Raw genomic sequence first — 17,126 nt, forward strand, 5'->3', positions numbered from 1 at the left:
GCCAACCATGTTAAAATAAAATGTAGCATTAATGTCCCATGTCTGCCAAACACGTTGAGTGGTCTAAACATCATCTGCAGCCTAAAACTGAACTTTTGATGGGAAGTTTGGATTGAATGCACTTAGCTGCATAGAAAGCTAAAGGATGCTGCTTTGCTCCCTATTTAGTGAATGACTTAACCTCCAGTGTGCTGTCTGTCTGCACTGGTCTCAGATCAGTTTGAAATGTACCTTATTTTCATCCTAACTCCATATAAAACATCTGAAAGCAACATTTTTCAGCTTTTGGATGAACCCATTTATTCTCACTGTGAAAATGCACAGTACATATATAGATGAAATTACTCTGATGACACTGCAGGAAACCATGCTTCCAGGTTCTTTCAAGCAGCAGATAGCAATGGTGGAAATAGGCAGTGCTGCAGTTTTAATAATCTTTTAAGCTTTATAGAATGTAATAATTTTAATTTTAAACTTTGATTGTTAATGAAAGTGTTTATAAAGGAATATCTATGGTGTACTGTACAGTGAAGAAAGTATGTTGGTTCTTTTCTGAAATATCTGCAAAACAAGTTTAAACTGGGTTCTGATTTAAACCTGTATGATTATGTCGGACATGTAACAGGTTGATGATTTCACATCCTCACATGTTTAACACTTCTAAAGCCTAAGAATTTAGGTACTTAGAAATGAAAACTACCACCAGACATACAATATGTGTCTTAACTGCTTAAATGATTAACCCACATACAATAAATAATATTTTACTTCAATATGATCCTATTCCACATCAAAACTTAACAGCTGTTTCGATTAAACAATATTATTTACTGCATTCAAAATAAATGCAAAGACATCATTTTCGCTGCATGACATTTTTATTCACTTATCCTTTCACAAACTTTAGTCCATTCACGGCGGTGGTGGAGACAGGATCTGTTCCCCACGTTATATTGTATATGGTGGTCTTGATCATATGAGATCATCATTAGATCCTATTTGACTCACAGCGACAGCACTTTGGAAATAAAAACAGCCATGTGCAATCAGAGTTTGGGCAGTTTCAGTGCAATTTGAGCAAAGTGCCCATAGACGGCAGCTCTTTATGGGCAACCAAAAGAACCCGGAAGGGGCAGGGCAGAGGGTGTGTTTGTAAACAGTATCTTCATATATACTGTGCATGCCCAATTATTAGGCAAGGGAGTATTCTGATCTTATCATTATTTCCATGCACATTTTCCAACTCCAAACCATATAAACTTGAATGCTTATTGGAATCAATAATTTTCAGATGGTATGTATTTGTGTAATGAGGGAGTGTGTGGTGAAAGTGACTAACACCTTATATCAAGGATATAAGGTTGTGCATAATTATTAGGCAGCTTCATTACCTCATGTAAAATGGGCCAAAATAGAGATTTAACTCACACTAAAAAGTCAAATATTGTAAAATGCCTTTCAGACGGATGCAACACTCTTAAAATTACAAAGTACAAGGTGTCAAGTGCTCAGAAACATGGCCATGGTCACAAGGCTGAAACACGACCACCACTGAAAATATTCACAAGTTGAAGCCTCAAGATTGGGCAAAGAAATGCATGATTTTTCAAAGGTTCTATGGACAGATGAAATGAGAATGACTCTTAATGGACCAGATCGATGGGCCCGTGGCTGGATAACTAATGGACACAGGGCACCACTTGGACACAGGACACGAGTCAGGTGCCAGCAAGATGGAGGAGGTGTAATGGTATGGGCTGCTATCATTAAGGATGAGGTAGTCTGACCTTTTTGAGTTGATGATGGACTGAAACTCAACTCTCAAACCTACTGCCAGTTTCTGGAAAGTACTTTCTTCAAGCAGTGGTACAGGAAGAAGTCCTCAGCATTCAAGAAGGCCATGATCATTATGCAGTACAACGCTCCATCATATTTATCCAAGTACTCAACTGCTTGGGCCCCCTTCCTCACCTGACTTAAATTCTACTGAAAACTTGTGGGCCGCTCTCAAACATGAGATTTACAGTGAGGGAAGACAATACACCTCTTTGAACAGCATTTGGGAGGCTGTGGTTGCTGCTTCAGCGAAAGATGATTGTGAATATATCAAGAAACTGACAGACTCCATGGATGGAAGGTTCATGGCAGTTATTGAAAAGAAGGGTGACTATATTGGTCACTGAATATTTTTGAACGTGGGCGCAGGGTCACATGAAGTTAAAGATCAATTAATACTTGATTGATTTAAAAATGACTTTAATTTGTCTAATCTAATGAGTTAGTCATTTTTAGGCTACCTGACAAAACGTGTGCTTTAGCAGTAGTCTGTATTAATTTTAAACTGTTTCACTTGTGTGTTTCTCCTCAGGTATGGGTCGGTCAGTCCCCCCAGCGTATCCACCTCCTTTGGACCCCATGAACCCCGGGCAGTATCTTCTCCCTGACGGCTATGGACAGGCCGACGGATACGAATATGAGGCCAAACGCAGCACATCCCCCTTCTGGCAGAACTTCAGTCGGTTAGCTCCCTTTAAAAAATAGAACACACATCCACCAGTGGTTGAAGACACTGGCCTCTGTATATCTGGAAAAGCACTATTCTATTTAAGATATATCCTGCAGATTTTAGGAGGACCGACACAAACTACAGGAGAGAGGATGAACCTCGCTTTACTGGGGTTTACCAGGCAAATTAGTTTTACTGGGGTTACGGGGACACCTTGCCGGGTTGGTTGCACACTACATATTGTAATTCACTACAATTAAACAAACACAATCATACAAACACACAGGTAAAACTCAACCACATTTTATCACTCCTCTTAAAGAGGTTTTAAATGATGAAATAAGAAAAGTCTCTTACGGTTTCTTTTTTTTCTCCATACACAAATCAAGGGAATGAATTTTCACCTTTTAAAGCACTAAACCACCATAATGACTCTGCTGTCTATCGCCGCCCTGGTGTTCCTCCGTGCACTGTGACTATTCGGGGCATTCTCTCACCCAATCTCTCTTTTTCTCTTATACTCCACATTATCATGTGTTTTTAACAATTCAAACCTGGTGAAAACTCAAGTTTTATTTTTCCTGGACAATTTCTCCTTGGATGGATCCTGCTGCACTCTTTGGTTTGTTTTGCATGAAATTCTACACAGTTCATTGCAGGTATTTTTATTTGTGTAATTCTGTTCGTACGGGTCGAAGTTTCAAAGAACAGTGTTTCACACTCTGCAAAATGGTCATGCAAGTTGTGGTCTACTGGAAATATGGATATCTCGACAAAACAGTGTTGAAATTCAGAGAAACCAACACACGAAAAAATAGGCGACGAGTCTTCAGAATCAATCAAGCCTTGGATCGTTTTGGTTCGATGGAGCTTTCAGAGCCCTGATAAAACTACAGTTAAGTGATATCAGCTTTAAAGTCCAGAGAAACCCATAAGAGGAACTGTTCTGCCCTCAACAGTCCTGTAGGACTGTAGACCTCTTGTAGCTTGTTTACGTCAAAGCCTTGATAATCCCGAGGTCTCAGTCTCTCTCATCGTCAGCACAATCTGACATCAAACCAGGAATAATGTGAAAATAATACCACTTCTAAGCCCTGTCTTCATTTTAAGAATCCTCCAAATATCAGTTTTTTATGGACGGGATCGATGATCCATGGAATAGGATGACTTTAATCCTGCTGATAAACCTCTGCGTGACGTGCCGATTCATCTCTAACATGCCAAAATAGTCTGGTTGCCAAATTTTCCTCAAACAGGTGCATTGGCATGTGCGAATGCCAACCCCATGAGCTGGTACCCCGCCATGTGACTTCTCAGGCGAAAATTAAGTCAGTTAAATTTGGTTATCGCTGCTAGGATTAGCATGACATAGCGTTTCCATTTTCCTTTTGTTGTTTTTGATTATCTATATACAGTATATGTATATTTATTTTTTCCCACATTAAAGGGACTTGTGCAAAATATTATTTATGGTATATTCGGGTTTTGTCTGATAACTTTCAAAAGATAGTATTTAGTCCAATCACAATATTTAAAGTATTGCTATAAATCATTATTATATTATAGTGTGATTTAATTTTTTTTTCCATCCTTGATCCTCTTTCTATATTTTAGAGTTTCTGCTGGAGTGTTAAAGACCCTTGAGGGCATCAAAAATAAACGTAAGAGGACTGTGTGGAAGAAATATGTCACACGTGTACTAAGTGCCACATGAAACTATTATTATGTTACAAAGGAAAGTATCGGTTTAATATTTTTGATTTGGTGATCTGATTGAAATAAGAACATTATTTCATAATAAACTTAATTATGGATACAACAGAGTTGAACTGAATACATGCTTCTTCTGGTCTTATTTGGTGCCTTCTCTACAAAAGGTTACAATATTCACAGTGATGCTGGTTGCATTTTAAAGAAGGAATAATTATAGTTAAAGGGTATTTCAAATTAATTACAATATAAATTGTATTAACTTTGTTGCAGGAATATCCACTTTAAAGAGAGCTTATAGAGTGTAATGCAAAGTTGAATTCCCATGGCACTTTAGCAACCTTATTGTAATACCCTGGCAACCACATACAACACCCAATCAATGTGGCATTGAATGTTGCAAAAGCAATTACCACCCACTTTTCTTCAGAAAATATACCAATCTAGTTTATCAAAGTCATACCTCAAGGCAATGCTGCTTACATTATAGTGAAATCAGTTGTGTAAATACACGTTTGTAAGCTGGCACGTTAGTGTTATATACTGTGCAGCTGTTTGATGAAATATTTTGTTGTCCATTTAGAAAAAAACCCCAGAAATTAAACCCAGAAGACTGAACTGAAGAAGAGTAAACAAAGAGTCTTTGAAATTGGAAAGTTCATATATTCTTGAGATAACGGCACACTAAATGGTTAAACTGGTTTGGCCTTCACTCCGCAACAGAGTGCCACTCTTTCAGCCGTCTGGGTTCCGGAAGTGTTTTTCACATTTGTTTTCTTCTGTAGGCTTTTCATAAAATCCTTCATTAAAGAGTTGTAAGCCATGAACCGAACCAACCAACTGAGATAAATCACAATATTACAAACTATGATTTGATGCGGAAAAAATGTATTTGAAAATCGGACAAGAAGGCAACAATAAAAGGCTGTGTACTTGCCATCTTTCAAGAGGGCACGAACTACAAGCAGGGCAATTGATGTAATTTTAAAAATTATGGAAATATATAAAACGATTCATTTGACTTTGTTGATTTTAATTATAGAAACAATATATTTTAGGTATACTACAAAATATGAATATATATACAAATATAAAAGTAGTTTGAGGGTGAAGGGAAAGTGACTTGATTGCGTCATTCACAGTGCGTCATGGAAGTAGGCGGTCATCCCTAGACTTGCTTGGTGGGCTATGTTGGCTGCGGTTCTGATTGGTTTATCTCTCTCTGCTGGAACATGGGTAGTGTAGTTGTTTACCAGGAATTGCCTGCTATTAAACAGGATTTTAAAATAATGAAGTTGAAATAATGCAGACTGATGGCTTCAACTAAGGCATATACAATACCATCGATGAACAACCTCGGAGCTCACGGTAGGTCGTCTTTAAAGGTTAATAAGTTACCTTTGAAAATCAATTAATTTATGGAAACAATTTATGGGATTTTTACTTCTAGAATCTCACTGTTGTTTTATGAATGGTCTTGAGCAAGAGACTTGACACGCGGTCAAATTTCCCACCTGGTCTACTTGAGAAAAGATAATACATGGTAATAGATAAATGGAAGTGAATGTATATTACACTCAAATAGAGTCAAATTCATTTAATTTGGTTAAAAATTACTCAATTGAAATGTGTAAATCTTAAAAATAGTCTTAAAATATTTTTCATTTTTTTTTAAATAAAGGTGGAGTAGCGATGCAGAAAGAATTGTTGCTGGAAAGATGTGTGAGCCTTTATACACTACTGTCAAGGGGTGATTTCAAGACTCAAGATGAATGTGCCTTTCCAGAACTTTGGTTTGGAACATCAATTAATGAATGTACATTCACTGAGCTCTTTATTAAGAACACTATGTTCCTAGTAAAGTGCCTGACATGGTCTTCTGCTTTTGTAGCCCATCTGCCTCAAAGTTCGATGTGTTGTGCATTCTAAGATGCTATTCTGCTCACTACAGTTGTACAGAGTGGCTATCCGAGTTACTGTAGCCTTTCTGTCAGCTCGAACCAGTCTGGCCATTCTCCATTGACGTCTCTCATCAACAAATCAAGCTGAAGCTCCTGACCTGTATCTGAGTTATTTCATGCATTGCAATGATGTCATACTATTGGATGATTAATCACATGAATAAGTAGGTGTACAGGTGTTCCTAATTAAGTGTTAAGTGAGTGTATACCACATATATGGGTAAATGTTTATTCTGAATTTTCCCCTGCCTTTCAGAGAGAGAGAGAGAGAGAGAGAGAGAGAGAGAGAGAAAAAACAGTTATAGAAGAGTCTTACTGAGTTTGACATTTTTTTAGTTTATTCAGCTGAATTGTTTTAAAGTGATTTGTGTTCAATATGCATCAAAATAATTTACCTGCAAATGGATAGACATCCATTGATTCACACAGGTTAGTAAGGTCTCTAAATTTCAGAAACGCACACACTCTCTCTATATCACTCTAACTCATTCACTCTTTTATTTCACTCTCACTCATGTTTTTTTTTACTTCATGAGACAAAGCATACACTGAAGAATATCAGAATTTGCAGGAAACTAATGTTGTCACAGTGATGATTTCCCATGAGATCTTTGTGCTCTTTTCAGTATTGCAAAGGTAAAATTTGACTACATTAAAAATGACATAACAGTGTCATCAGCATAGCATGACATGGCACTACAATTCTACAACCCAAAAATACATTCGTAATGCCTCATAATAGTGAACCAGCCAAAGTCAATAGTAAAAAATACATTCTCACAAATGTTGACATACCTTCATAACCCTGTTAGGTCAATAATATGATGGTAGTCTAACTTTAAACATTCAATATTCACTCCACATTCAGTCTTAAAAAAGAAGAAGCAGATCTACAAGAGTTCCCTTTTACAAAACAGCTACTTCCTTTTTTGAGTTTTGACGTCTTGATTCTTGAAACTTTGTTCCAGTGTGCAATCACAATGTGGTTCCAGTGGTCTACAGTGGTCCGACTTTCATAAAAAATATTAGTTGAATGAGTCCACCTTAAACATGGTTTGAAACCAGTGCACGAGACACATTCTGTGACACTTTTAAGTGATTGTACACATCATAAAATGTAACATTCCTAATATCCACATAAAACTTCATGACACCTTTGAAAATATTTTTTTCAGAATTTACAGAGACTATGTGACATCTGTGTCATATACATCAATGATGTAAAACAGTGTGCTGTTATATTCAGGGAATTATTTCAAAATAAATGTCCCAGGAAGCACCATAAAAATGGCTCTGTACTGTTTTTAGTTTTTCAAGTAATTCATAATGAACCCTCAATGAATAAATTATTTGTGTTATAAAAAGTGTCAAATGGCGTGTGTATAAATTTGGTTGCAATTTGTTAAATTTGCTTTGGTCGCAAATTCAAGCTTCTGTGAATGTTTTTTCAAATGTGATTCATGCTATGAGCATTGTCTGGCTCTCATTCTCCATTCAGATTTAAAAAGACTACAGACGGTGTCATGCCAAATACTACCCGCTACACACCTAACCGATTAGCCTGATAGCTTAGCACACCGCTAAATGATTAGCCTGATTGCTTAGAATACCTTTAACCGATTCGCTTTCAAAACTTTTCATACTGTTTTCTTATTGTCTTTCTTTTATACATAATACAGCAAACATCCGTAGAGAGCTTTTTGATCAGGCATTACAAACGGCTAACCCTTGGGGTCCAAGAGGGGTAGGATTTTGAAAGCGGGTCTTTTATTCTGGAATAATTTCCTGAATAATCTGCCATTTTGAAGGTTTCACAGCCAATTATTTACTGGGTTGTTTTACATTTATTTCACAGCCATGTAAAGACCAAAATGTACCTGAAATTGTAGGCGATGAGGTCAAGTCAAGTTTTGAACAATGTAATAATTTAAATAGATTATTTTTTTCCCCCTAAAGCCTTTAGGCTTTTGATTGACGAACACCCTTCCACTCAATCTTGGTGCTCTGTAAAGCCTGTGTCTTCTTCTCATCCACCTTCACGTAATCCACCTTGTAATCGTCTGCCAGCGACGGCTTCTGAAAACATCAAGAATACCATACCAACAAACCATCACAGCAGGAACTAACATGGCAGATCAGTATCAGAGAAAATAAGGTTCCTGCAGGCAGCATGCATGCAGATTAATGTCAGTCATGTTTAAATCTGAGTGGTGACAAAGCAACAGTGGCAGGTGCAGGTATTGCTAAATCATTGTTTTTGCTGCCCGAAGACTCATTTTAAAAGAGTAATATTATGCAAGTAACATGGTATTTGAATATGGTAATCATTTAATACCAGAGCATGCAGAATAATTAAATTCTTCAGTTTAATACAGTTATTACTTTTTTTTTTTTTTTTTTACAAATGATATTGTCAGTATAATATAAGTGAAAAATTGTAACAGTTTGACCTAGTTTTCAGTGTTTACCACTAACCTTTTGGTCAGGTGAGGGGGAGGTGGAGTTGAAGTCAAGTGACAAGTAATCTAATTTGGGATGCCTCATCCAGGGAGTTAGACCAGGTTCCTGAACAAACATGCACACACACTTGCATGTTAATACACAAATATAACCACAGTGCACCACAGACACATGATCTTTGGCTGATTTTCTGATATGAATGCTGTTTTGCATATTAAGGTGAGTAGATTGTGTGGCACTCCCTCACATTACACAATGAGAAAAAAACTTATAAAAACTTTTTTAAATATGAAATACACTGTATATTACTTGTATCGTCATAGTTGGATGCAACAACTACCTTTTATTAAAGGTACACAAATATTTTGGTTAATGTTGTCTTGGACTTACATTGATACAACTTACTCTGGCTTGGATGCTGTATCATTTATAAGCAATAGTTTTAAGTTACCGATGCCATGATAGAAATTCACTTTTCACTGTCTGCCATGATTATTTTAATCCATGTGTGAAAATGTCCAATAACAGGGTGGTTACTAAGATACCAGCAAGTACTATTTGGCTTGTCATGTGCTCCCAACATGGCGGCCCCCATAAAGGGACTCTCTCTATGTCGAATAAAATAGCTTTATTATGCAGCTGATATGACTGGAGTCTTCATCTCATGCACTTGCTCATGATTATATATACATATAAACTCAGCAAAAAAATTTACTTCCTCTCACTTTCAACTGCTTTTATTTTTAGCAAACTTAACAGTTAGTATCTGGTGTGGCCGCCAGCTGCATTAAGTGCTGCAGTGCATCTCCTCCTCATGGAATGCACCAGATTTGTCAGTTCTTGCTGTGAGATGTTCCCGGACATTTCTGGGGAGAATGGCCTTAGCCCTCACCCTCCGATCCAACAGGTCCCTGATGTGCCCAATGGGATTGAGATCTGGGCTCTTCCTGGCAATGGCAGAACTCTGATATTCCTGTCTTGCAGGAAATCATGCACAGATCGAGCAGTATGGCTGGTGGCATTGTCATGCTGGAGGGTCATGTCAGGATGAGCCTGCAGGAAGGGTACCACACGAGGGAGGAAGATGTCTTCCCTGTAACGCACATAGTTGAGTTTGCCTGCAATGACAACAAGCTCAGTCTGATGATGCTGTGACACACTGCCCCAGAACATGACGGACCCTCCACCTCCAAATAAATCGAAAGAATGAGCGTTACACAGAGGCCTGTACTCTGGAGCGGGATCCAGAGTACAGGCCTTGGTGTAACGCTTCATTTTTCGACGATAAATATGAGTCCAACCATCACCCCTGGTGAGACAAAACCTTGTGCCCATAGGCGACGTTGTTGCCGGTGATGTCTGATAAGGACCTGCCTTAAAACAGGCCTACAAGCCCTCAGTCCAGCCTCTCTCAGCCTATTGCGGACAGTCTGAGCACTGATGGAGGGATTGTGCTTTCCTGGTATAACTCGGGCAGTTGTTGTTGCCATCCTGTATCTGTCACACAGGTCTGATATTTGGATGTATCGATCCTGTTCAGGTGTTGTTACATGTGGTCTGCCACTGTGAGGACAATTAGCTGTCCTTCCTGTCTCCTTGTAGTGCTGTCTTCATCTCACAGTATGGACATTGCAATTTATTGCCCTGGCCACATCTGCAGTCCTCATGCCTCCATGCAGCATGCCTAAGGCACATTCACGCAGATGAGCAGGGACCCTGGGCATCTTTCTTTTGGTGTTTTTCAGAGTCAGTTGAAAGGTCTCTTTAGTGTTTTTATACGTTTTTATAACTGTCACCTTAATCATCAACTGTCTGCAAGCTGTTAGTGTCTTAATGACCGTTCCACAGGTGCATGTTCATTAATTGTTTATGGTTCATTGAACAAGCATAGAAAACATTGTTTAAACCAGTTACAATAAAAATCTGTTAAGTTATTTGGATTTTTAAAAAAAAATATTTTAAATACAGTGTCCTGAAAAAGGGGCGTTTCTTTTTGCTGAGTTTGTTTATATATATATATATATATATATATATATATATATATATATATATATATATATATATATATATACACACATACACACACACTGGTGGCCAATTGTTTGTAATAATGTAAAGATTTTGCTGTTTTGGAAGGAAATTGTACTTTAACTCACCAAAGTGGCATTCACAAAGTATAGTCAGGACATTACTGATGTAAAAAAAACAGCTTCATCACTATTTTGAAATTTGTTTTGATCAAATTTAGAAAGGCCCCATTTCTAGCAGCCATCACTCCAACACCTTTTCCTTGAGTAATCATGCTAAATTGCTAATTTGTTACTAGAAAATCACTTGCCATTATATCAAACACAGTTGAAATCTATTTGGTTCGTTAAATGAAGCTTAACATTGTCTTTGAGTTTGTTTTTGATTTGCCACACTATGATATAGACTGGCATGTCTTAAGGTCAATATTAGGTCAAAAATGATAAAAAGATACAGCTTTCTCAAGAAACTCTTCAGTCAATCATTGTTTTGAGGAATGAAAGTTATACAATGCTTGAAATTTTCAAAAAACTGAAGATTTCATACAAAGGTGTACACTACAGTCTTCAAAGACAAAGGACAACTGGCTCTAACAAGGGCAGAAAGAGATGTGGAAGGCCCAGATGTACAACTAAACAAGAGGATCAATACATCAAAGTCTCTAGTTTGAGATATAGATGCCTCACAATTCCTCAGCTGACAGCTTCATTGAATTCTACCTGCTCAACACCAGTTTCATGTACAACAGTAAAGAGAAGACTCAGGGGTGCAGGCCTTATGGGAAGAACTGCAAAGAAAAAGCCACTTTTGAAACAGAAAAACAAAAAGAAAAGTTTAGAGTGGGCAAAGAAACAGACGTTGGACAACAGTTAATTGGAAAAGAGTGTTATGATCTTAACACCATTGAGCTTGTGTGGGATCAGCTAGATTGTAATGCCTCCTACACACTACACGACTTTCAAAGACGTCGGATCGTGGTACTATTTATATTACACAACTGTCTGTTTTGTCATATAAGTCGTAGCGTTTTCAAATTACGCATTACAAGACATTTCACTGTTGACGAATCCCCAACAGCTCTGCTTAGACTCCAAATTACGTTTCCCAACAGAGTACACGCGAGAAGTGACACGAGATACGAAAACAAATGCATGATCATATTTTATGTGTTTCAGAATATGATGTGTATGTTTTTAATCGGCTAAAGGCATCATATATTTTATTGGTTACAATAAAAGTTTGCATAGTTTGTACACCCTGTATAGAATGTGTGGTCACAGGTGTGGATTTATTGTTAATTTACAACAATTTCGAACTCACCTCATCCCATCAGAATTTAGAAATGGATCTTCCCATTTTCTAATTAAAGTTTTACACTTAAAGAAATGTATAGTACTTTTACTTCACAAAATTAAAACTCCTGTCAAGTCAGTGGCTTAAAAGTGGACTGCTTCAATGTTGAGATCACATGTCTAGTAGAATATTGCTCACTTGATCTCGGTTACCCCATATTATTGGACACTTTTGATTGTGAAATTAATTAATGGTATTTTGTAAACAGTGAATTTCTACAGTGGAGAGGTAATCAAAAACCTTAGCTTGTGCATGATTCTGCATACTTGCTAATAGGTGTCAGTGTAAATTCCAAGACGGCTGTTGGTCAGCGAACAAACATAAAAACTATGCGAACCTGTTTAATGAATTGTCTATTGTTTTGCAACATTTCAAGCTGGGCAGCCCTGCTCTCCTGTGGATTGGTTGCAATTTGCAGAGATTTACTGTTGTTTTCCTGTTTCTTTAATTAACTCACTCTTTTTTTTAGCTTGTCTCTCTATAGCCCTCTCACTTTTCAAAGGGAAACAGAGTAATAAAGGGAGGATGAGTTAAAAAGAAAGTCACATTACCATCGTTGTTATGCTCTCTTCCTGTTCTGGGCCATTTAAACCCCACCCCGGCTGCCTGTCTGAAGGAATACACTGAAGTAGTGAGCTAGAGACAAAATAAATAAAGACCGGCTCAAAAACATGTCAACATTCAAATACAGGTATATGAACACTTGTGAAGCGCTATCTTAAAATAAGTGTTGGGTAAGTTCCTTAAAAACAGTAATCTACTACAAATGACTAATTTATCTAAAATGGAAATCAGATTACTTTACTAATTACTTCATTGAAAAAGTAATCACATTAATAAACACTTCACTTTTAAGTTACTTTTTAAAACACCATTTCTCTCAAAGATTCAAAATAATGTTTAAATTTCTTTCTTGTTCATTGTTACACACATGTCATACATTCAGCACCTCACATTTCTCCTTCAAAATTACACGTTATGAGGGACAGAACTCATGTATTCTACATAAATAATATATTATAAATTAGCATAAACCTATAATGTACTTATAAGTAATTACATTAATTGAAAGTCTGTAACTGTAATGTGATTACAAGAATTCAAAATGTAATGCATTTCACTAATTAGATTACAGTAATTAATTACTTTGTACACCCAACACTGCTTACAATTTACAAATAAACAAACATTTAAATGAGAAAACATCGAAGGTGTAGTGGCACATGGAAGAGGAGAGTAATGTGGAAAATTTAAGTAAGAAAGATTTCAGATACAAAAGACACAAAAATGGAAAGAGAATCAAAGAGACAGAAGTGGAGCAAAGTGTTGAGAATCCTTTTGGGGTCATTTTCTTATGTGATTTTGAGTTTGATTGAGTGTTTAATAGTTAAATTTTGTGCACATCTCACCTGGGTTCTGTCATGGTGTGTGTGAGGGGGACATGGAATGGACATTCAGAGATTGTGGACAAGCCTTGCAGGTCTAAGGGTGGGGGCCGTGCTGTGGGCCAAACAGAATGCAGAATAATCAAACTCTATTTATCTTCTTCCACTCATTCACACAGACACACAGTTTCACTGAGTTTATTTAGGTATTTCCTCTGTGTGAAGGAGCATGACCTGTAGGAATTCTTTACCTCCACTTAAGACACAATGGTTCCTGATTTATGTCTTTACATACATCACATACTTCATGTCTGATATATTTTTTTGCCAAAGATTTGGCAAACACAATTAAAGGGATAGTTCATTGTAAAATGATAAAAAGAAAGCCGTATGGCTTTGGAATAAAATGAGAGTGAATACATTATTTTTCATTTTAAATTTTCCTTAATAAATGTTTCAAACAGTAATATGCCACATTGTTGTTATATTACCTAAAGGAAAGAGATGCAAAACGAAAGAGATTAATTTCTCAACAATTTGAAGGTCAAGTTTAAGTGTATTTACTATTTTGGGATACAGCAGAGTAGCTATGGTTGTATAGTGAGCATAGTCAAATGTTGTAGGTAATCCAGGTATTCCACGCAGAGCTTGTGGTCTTGGTCTCCAGATGTCTTGAGACCATATAAACGCAGTCTTGGTCTGGATCTTGGTCTCAGCTTATGGTCTTAAGTGAAGACCCGCAGTATACTTACCAATGCACTAAATGTGATAATTATATTAACCACTAGTTGGCGTGGTATCTTCACCATTACTGAGAAGTAACTGTAAGTGCAAGAACTATAGTCTAGCAACACAAGGCAATCATTAGTGATTTATGGTTATAACTGCCATGTAGAGGCCATGACTTTACTTGCGGTAGCCACGGGACCCAATAAGATTTTACATTGCAGGAGTTGTAAGTGGGAGTGGCCAGTATTCTTATGAGTTGTTGGCGGTAGTAGGGCTGCACAATTATTACTAAAATCTTAATTTAAAATGATTTCCCTTAATATTGTATCCACTATTAATAATATTGATATTGATCAGTGTAGAGGGAAAACCAATGAGAAATCCTCAGGTGACGCGTCGAGGCGAACGAAGAAACCAACAGGATGGTAATTGCAATTTGGGCACTGTGGCGAAGACTGGCAACCAATAGAGAAAACATATAGCAGGACTGACTAGGGCAGAGAGAGCGAGGTGAGTAATTAAAAAGAAGATTCTTCAAATATAAATTCAGCATCTTGGTTCATTAAAATGTACTCCCTTGTTCTTAGACTGACAGGTCTGGGTCTTGAAGTGTCTACTCTAGATCTGAGTCTCAAGGGGTCTAGTCTTGGTCTGTGTCTTAGTTTTTCTTGAAGAGTTTGGTCTTGACTACACCTCTAATTCCACGCATACGGAACATTCACATTCTGAACAGTACACAAACTGCACACTACTGTCTTTCACAAATGTACTATGCCCATTGTATGTGCATATATAGTCAGTTGAAATACCTATAGCCTATATTTCAACCTTTCACTTAACTTCAACCCTTTAAGTCAAATCTTGATTAAGAGATGTGGGTTCAGAGTGTGATCATGATATCACTATCCTCTCCAATGTTTTTCTTAGCCTCTGCTCTATTTTAAGCTCCTCATATGCGTCACAAGGTCTTTTTGATCTGTCCTGTCATGAGATAATTTTGTCAGCTTCTCTATTTTATTTTGTATTATGTAGCTAACATCTCTATTTTGGGTGTATAAATCCTATTTCCTATATAAATAATTTCTTCTTATGCTGTATAGAACAGCACTCTATCAAGCACTAATCAAAATTGTGACTGTTTTTAGTACCGTGTGCTTTGAATGTCAATTATCCTGGTATTTAAAAATTAGTTTTCACTCAAAAAATTTACCCCGACTTCTGGGTTTAAGGTTGCGGTCGACTGGAGGGGGCTCGATGTCGAGATTCGAAGGCGAGGGCAGTTCTGACTTGACATTGGTCAGTGGGGAGACAGGCAGAGAGGAGGGGCTCATGGGTATGTAGCCATCTGAGGCAGTATCAGAGCAGCTGATTGGTGGAGAGGCCATGGGCACATATGAGTCCTCATAGTCGTTTTCAGTAACTGCAGTATTCAGAAATATCGGCTAGAGAGAGAGAGAGAGAGAGAGAGAGAGACTAAGCAAGTCATTATGTTACATCTGGTTTCTGCTACTAAAAACTAGATGTTTATTTAGGGCATCTGTTTAACTTTCTCCAGGTTCATTTGATTTTTTTATATTTTATTTATATTTTCTTAATGTTTATTTACCAGGTTGAGGCTTAGACGTTTGTTCCAGTTTCTTCCAGCATTATCAAATTCCCCTGCAACAATGAAAGTTTGAGAAGAGGCATGAAAACAGAGAATATCAGATTACAAACATTATGGAAACTTTAATGAGAATAATGGGAAAATGAAATTAATTGCCTTTTTTAAATATATTTTATCAGTGAATCTCACTGTCCAGGTCACAAGTCACCCTAAAATTTGCATAAATAATATTAGGCCTATAATCTTTCAGGACCATTAAGATTTTTTTGGATTGGGAAATTATTTTCATGACAGTTAAGCTTTGTATTACACAAAAAATGACTAAGGGAGCTCACCAATGATTCCATGATGTACAGTACTGTGCAAAAGTCTTAGATAAGATATTTCACAAAAACATTTGTCTTAAAATCAGGGCTGTACTGGTAATCTGGCATACCGGACATTTTCTCGGTGGGTCGGCCTCAAAACGTGCCGAATGGGCCGAGATAAGCTAAAATGAGCCGGCGCATTATGCGGAATATATATATATATATATATACACATACACAGCTGAAGTCACAAGTTTACATGCACTTAGGTTTAAGTAATTAAAACTCATTTTTGAACCACTCCACAGATTTAATATTAGCAAACTATAGTTTTGGCAAGTCATTTAGGACATCTACTTTATGTATGACACAAGTCATTTTTCCAACAATTGTTTACAGACAGATTGTTTCAATTTTAATTGACTATAATCACAATTCCAGTGGGTCAGATGTTTACTGTGCCTTTAAGCAGCTTGGAAAATTCCAGAAAATTATGTCAAGCCTTTAGGTAATTAGAAAATTAGCTTCTGATAAGCTAATTGGAGTCAATTGGAGGTGTACCTGTGGATGTATTTTAAGGCCTACCTTCAAACTCAGTGATCCTTTGCTTGACAAAATGGGAAAATCAAAAGAAATCAGCCAAGACCTCAGAAAAAAAAATGTGGACCTCCACAATTCTGGTTCATCCTCGGGAGCAATTTCCAAATGCCTGAATGTACCACGTTTATCTGTACAAACATTATTATGCAAGTATAAACACCATGGGACCATGCAGCCATTATACCGCTCAGGAAGGAGACGCATTCTGTCTCCTAGAGATGAATGTAGTTTGGAGAATAGCATAGGACATGTGAAGATGCTGGAGGAAACAGGTAGACAAGTATCTATATCCACAGTAAAAACGAGTCCTAAATCAACATAACCTGAAAGCCTGCTCAGCAAGGAACAAGCCAGTGCTCCAAAACCACCATAAAAAACCAGACTAAAATTTGCAAGTGCATATGGGGATAAAGATCTTACCTCTTCCCGCAAGGCGTTGCAGCGATTCCTGGGTTTTGCTAACTTCAATAGGTGGTTTAT

At 37.2% G+C, this 17,126-nt stretch overlaps 2 protein-coding genes across 5 annotated transcripts in view; one reads left to right on the forward strand and one right to left on the reverse strand.

Annotated features, from left to right (window-relative positions):
- Window positions 1-4,317, forward strand: part of arhgef9a (Cdc42 guanine nucleotide exchange factor (GEF) 9a) — a 49,598-nt gene extending 45,281 nt beyond the window's left edge. For all 4 annotated transcript variants that reach the window (XM_052112630.1, XM_052112639.1, XM_052112647.1 and 1 more), the window contains one exon: window positions 2,369-4,317. In XM_052112630.1, coding sequence (XP_051968590.1) covers window positions 2,369-2,541 — 173 coding nt within the window. In that variant the 3' untranslated portion in view covers window positions 2,542-4,317. The remainder of the gene's footprint in view (window positions 1-2,368) is intronic.
- A 2,158-nt stretch (window positions 4,318-6,475) lies between these two features.
- LOC127633506 (GRB2-associated-binding protein 3-like) overlaps window positions 6,476-17,126 on the reverse strand; it is a 43,291-nt gene continuing 32,640 nt past the window's right edge. The window contains exons 5-10 of the mRNA XM_052112668.1: window positions 15,739-15,791; window positions 15,343-15,574; window positions 13,428-13,518; window positions 12,570-12,654; window positions 8,653-8,742; window positions 6,476-8,253 (exon numbers count right to left, since the gene is read on the reverse strand). Of these exons, the coding sequence (XP_051968628.1) occupies window positions 8,137-8,253; window positions 8,653-8,742; window positions 12,570-12,654; window positions 13,428-13,518; window positions 15,343-15,574; window positions 15,739-15,791 (668 nt within the window). The 3' untranslated portion in view covers window positions 6,476-8,136. The remainder of the gene's footprint in view (window positions 8,254-8,652; window positions 8,743-12,569; window positions 12,655-13,427; window positions 13,519-15,342; window positions 15,575-15,738; window positions 15,792-17,126) is intronic.

The sequence above is a fragment of the Xyrauchen texanus genome, chromosome 3, assembly GCF_025860055.1.
Source record: "Xyrauchen texanus isolate HMW12.3.18 chromosome 3, RBS_HiC_50CHRs, whole genome shotgun sequence".
NCBI lineage: Eukaryota > Metazoa > Chordata > Actinopteri > Cypriniformes > Catostomidae > Xyrauchen > Xyrauchen texanus.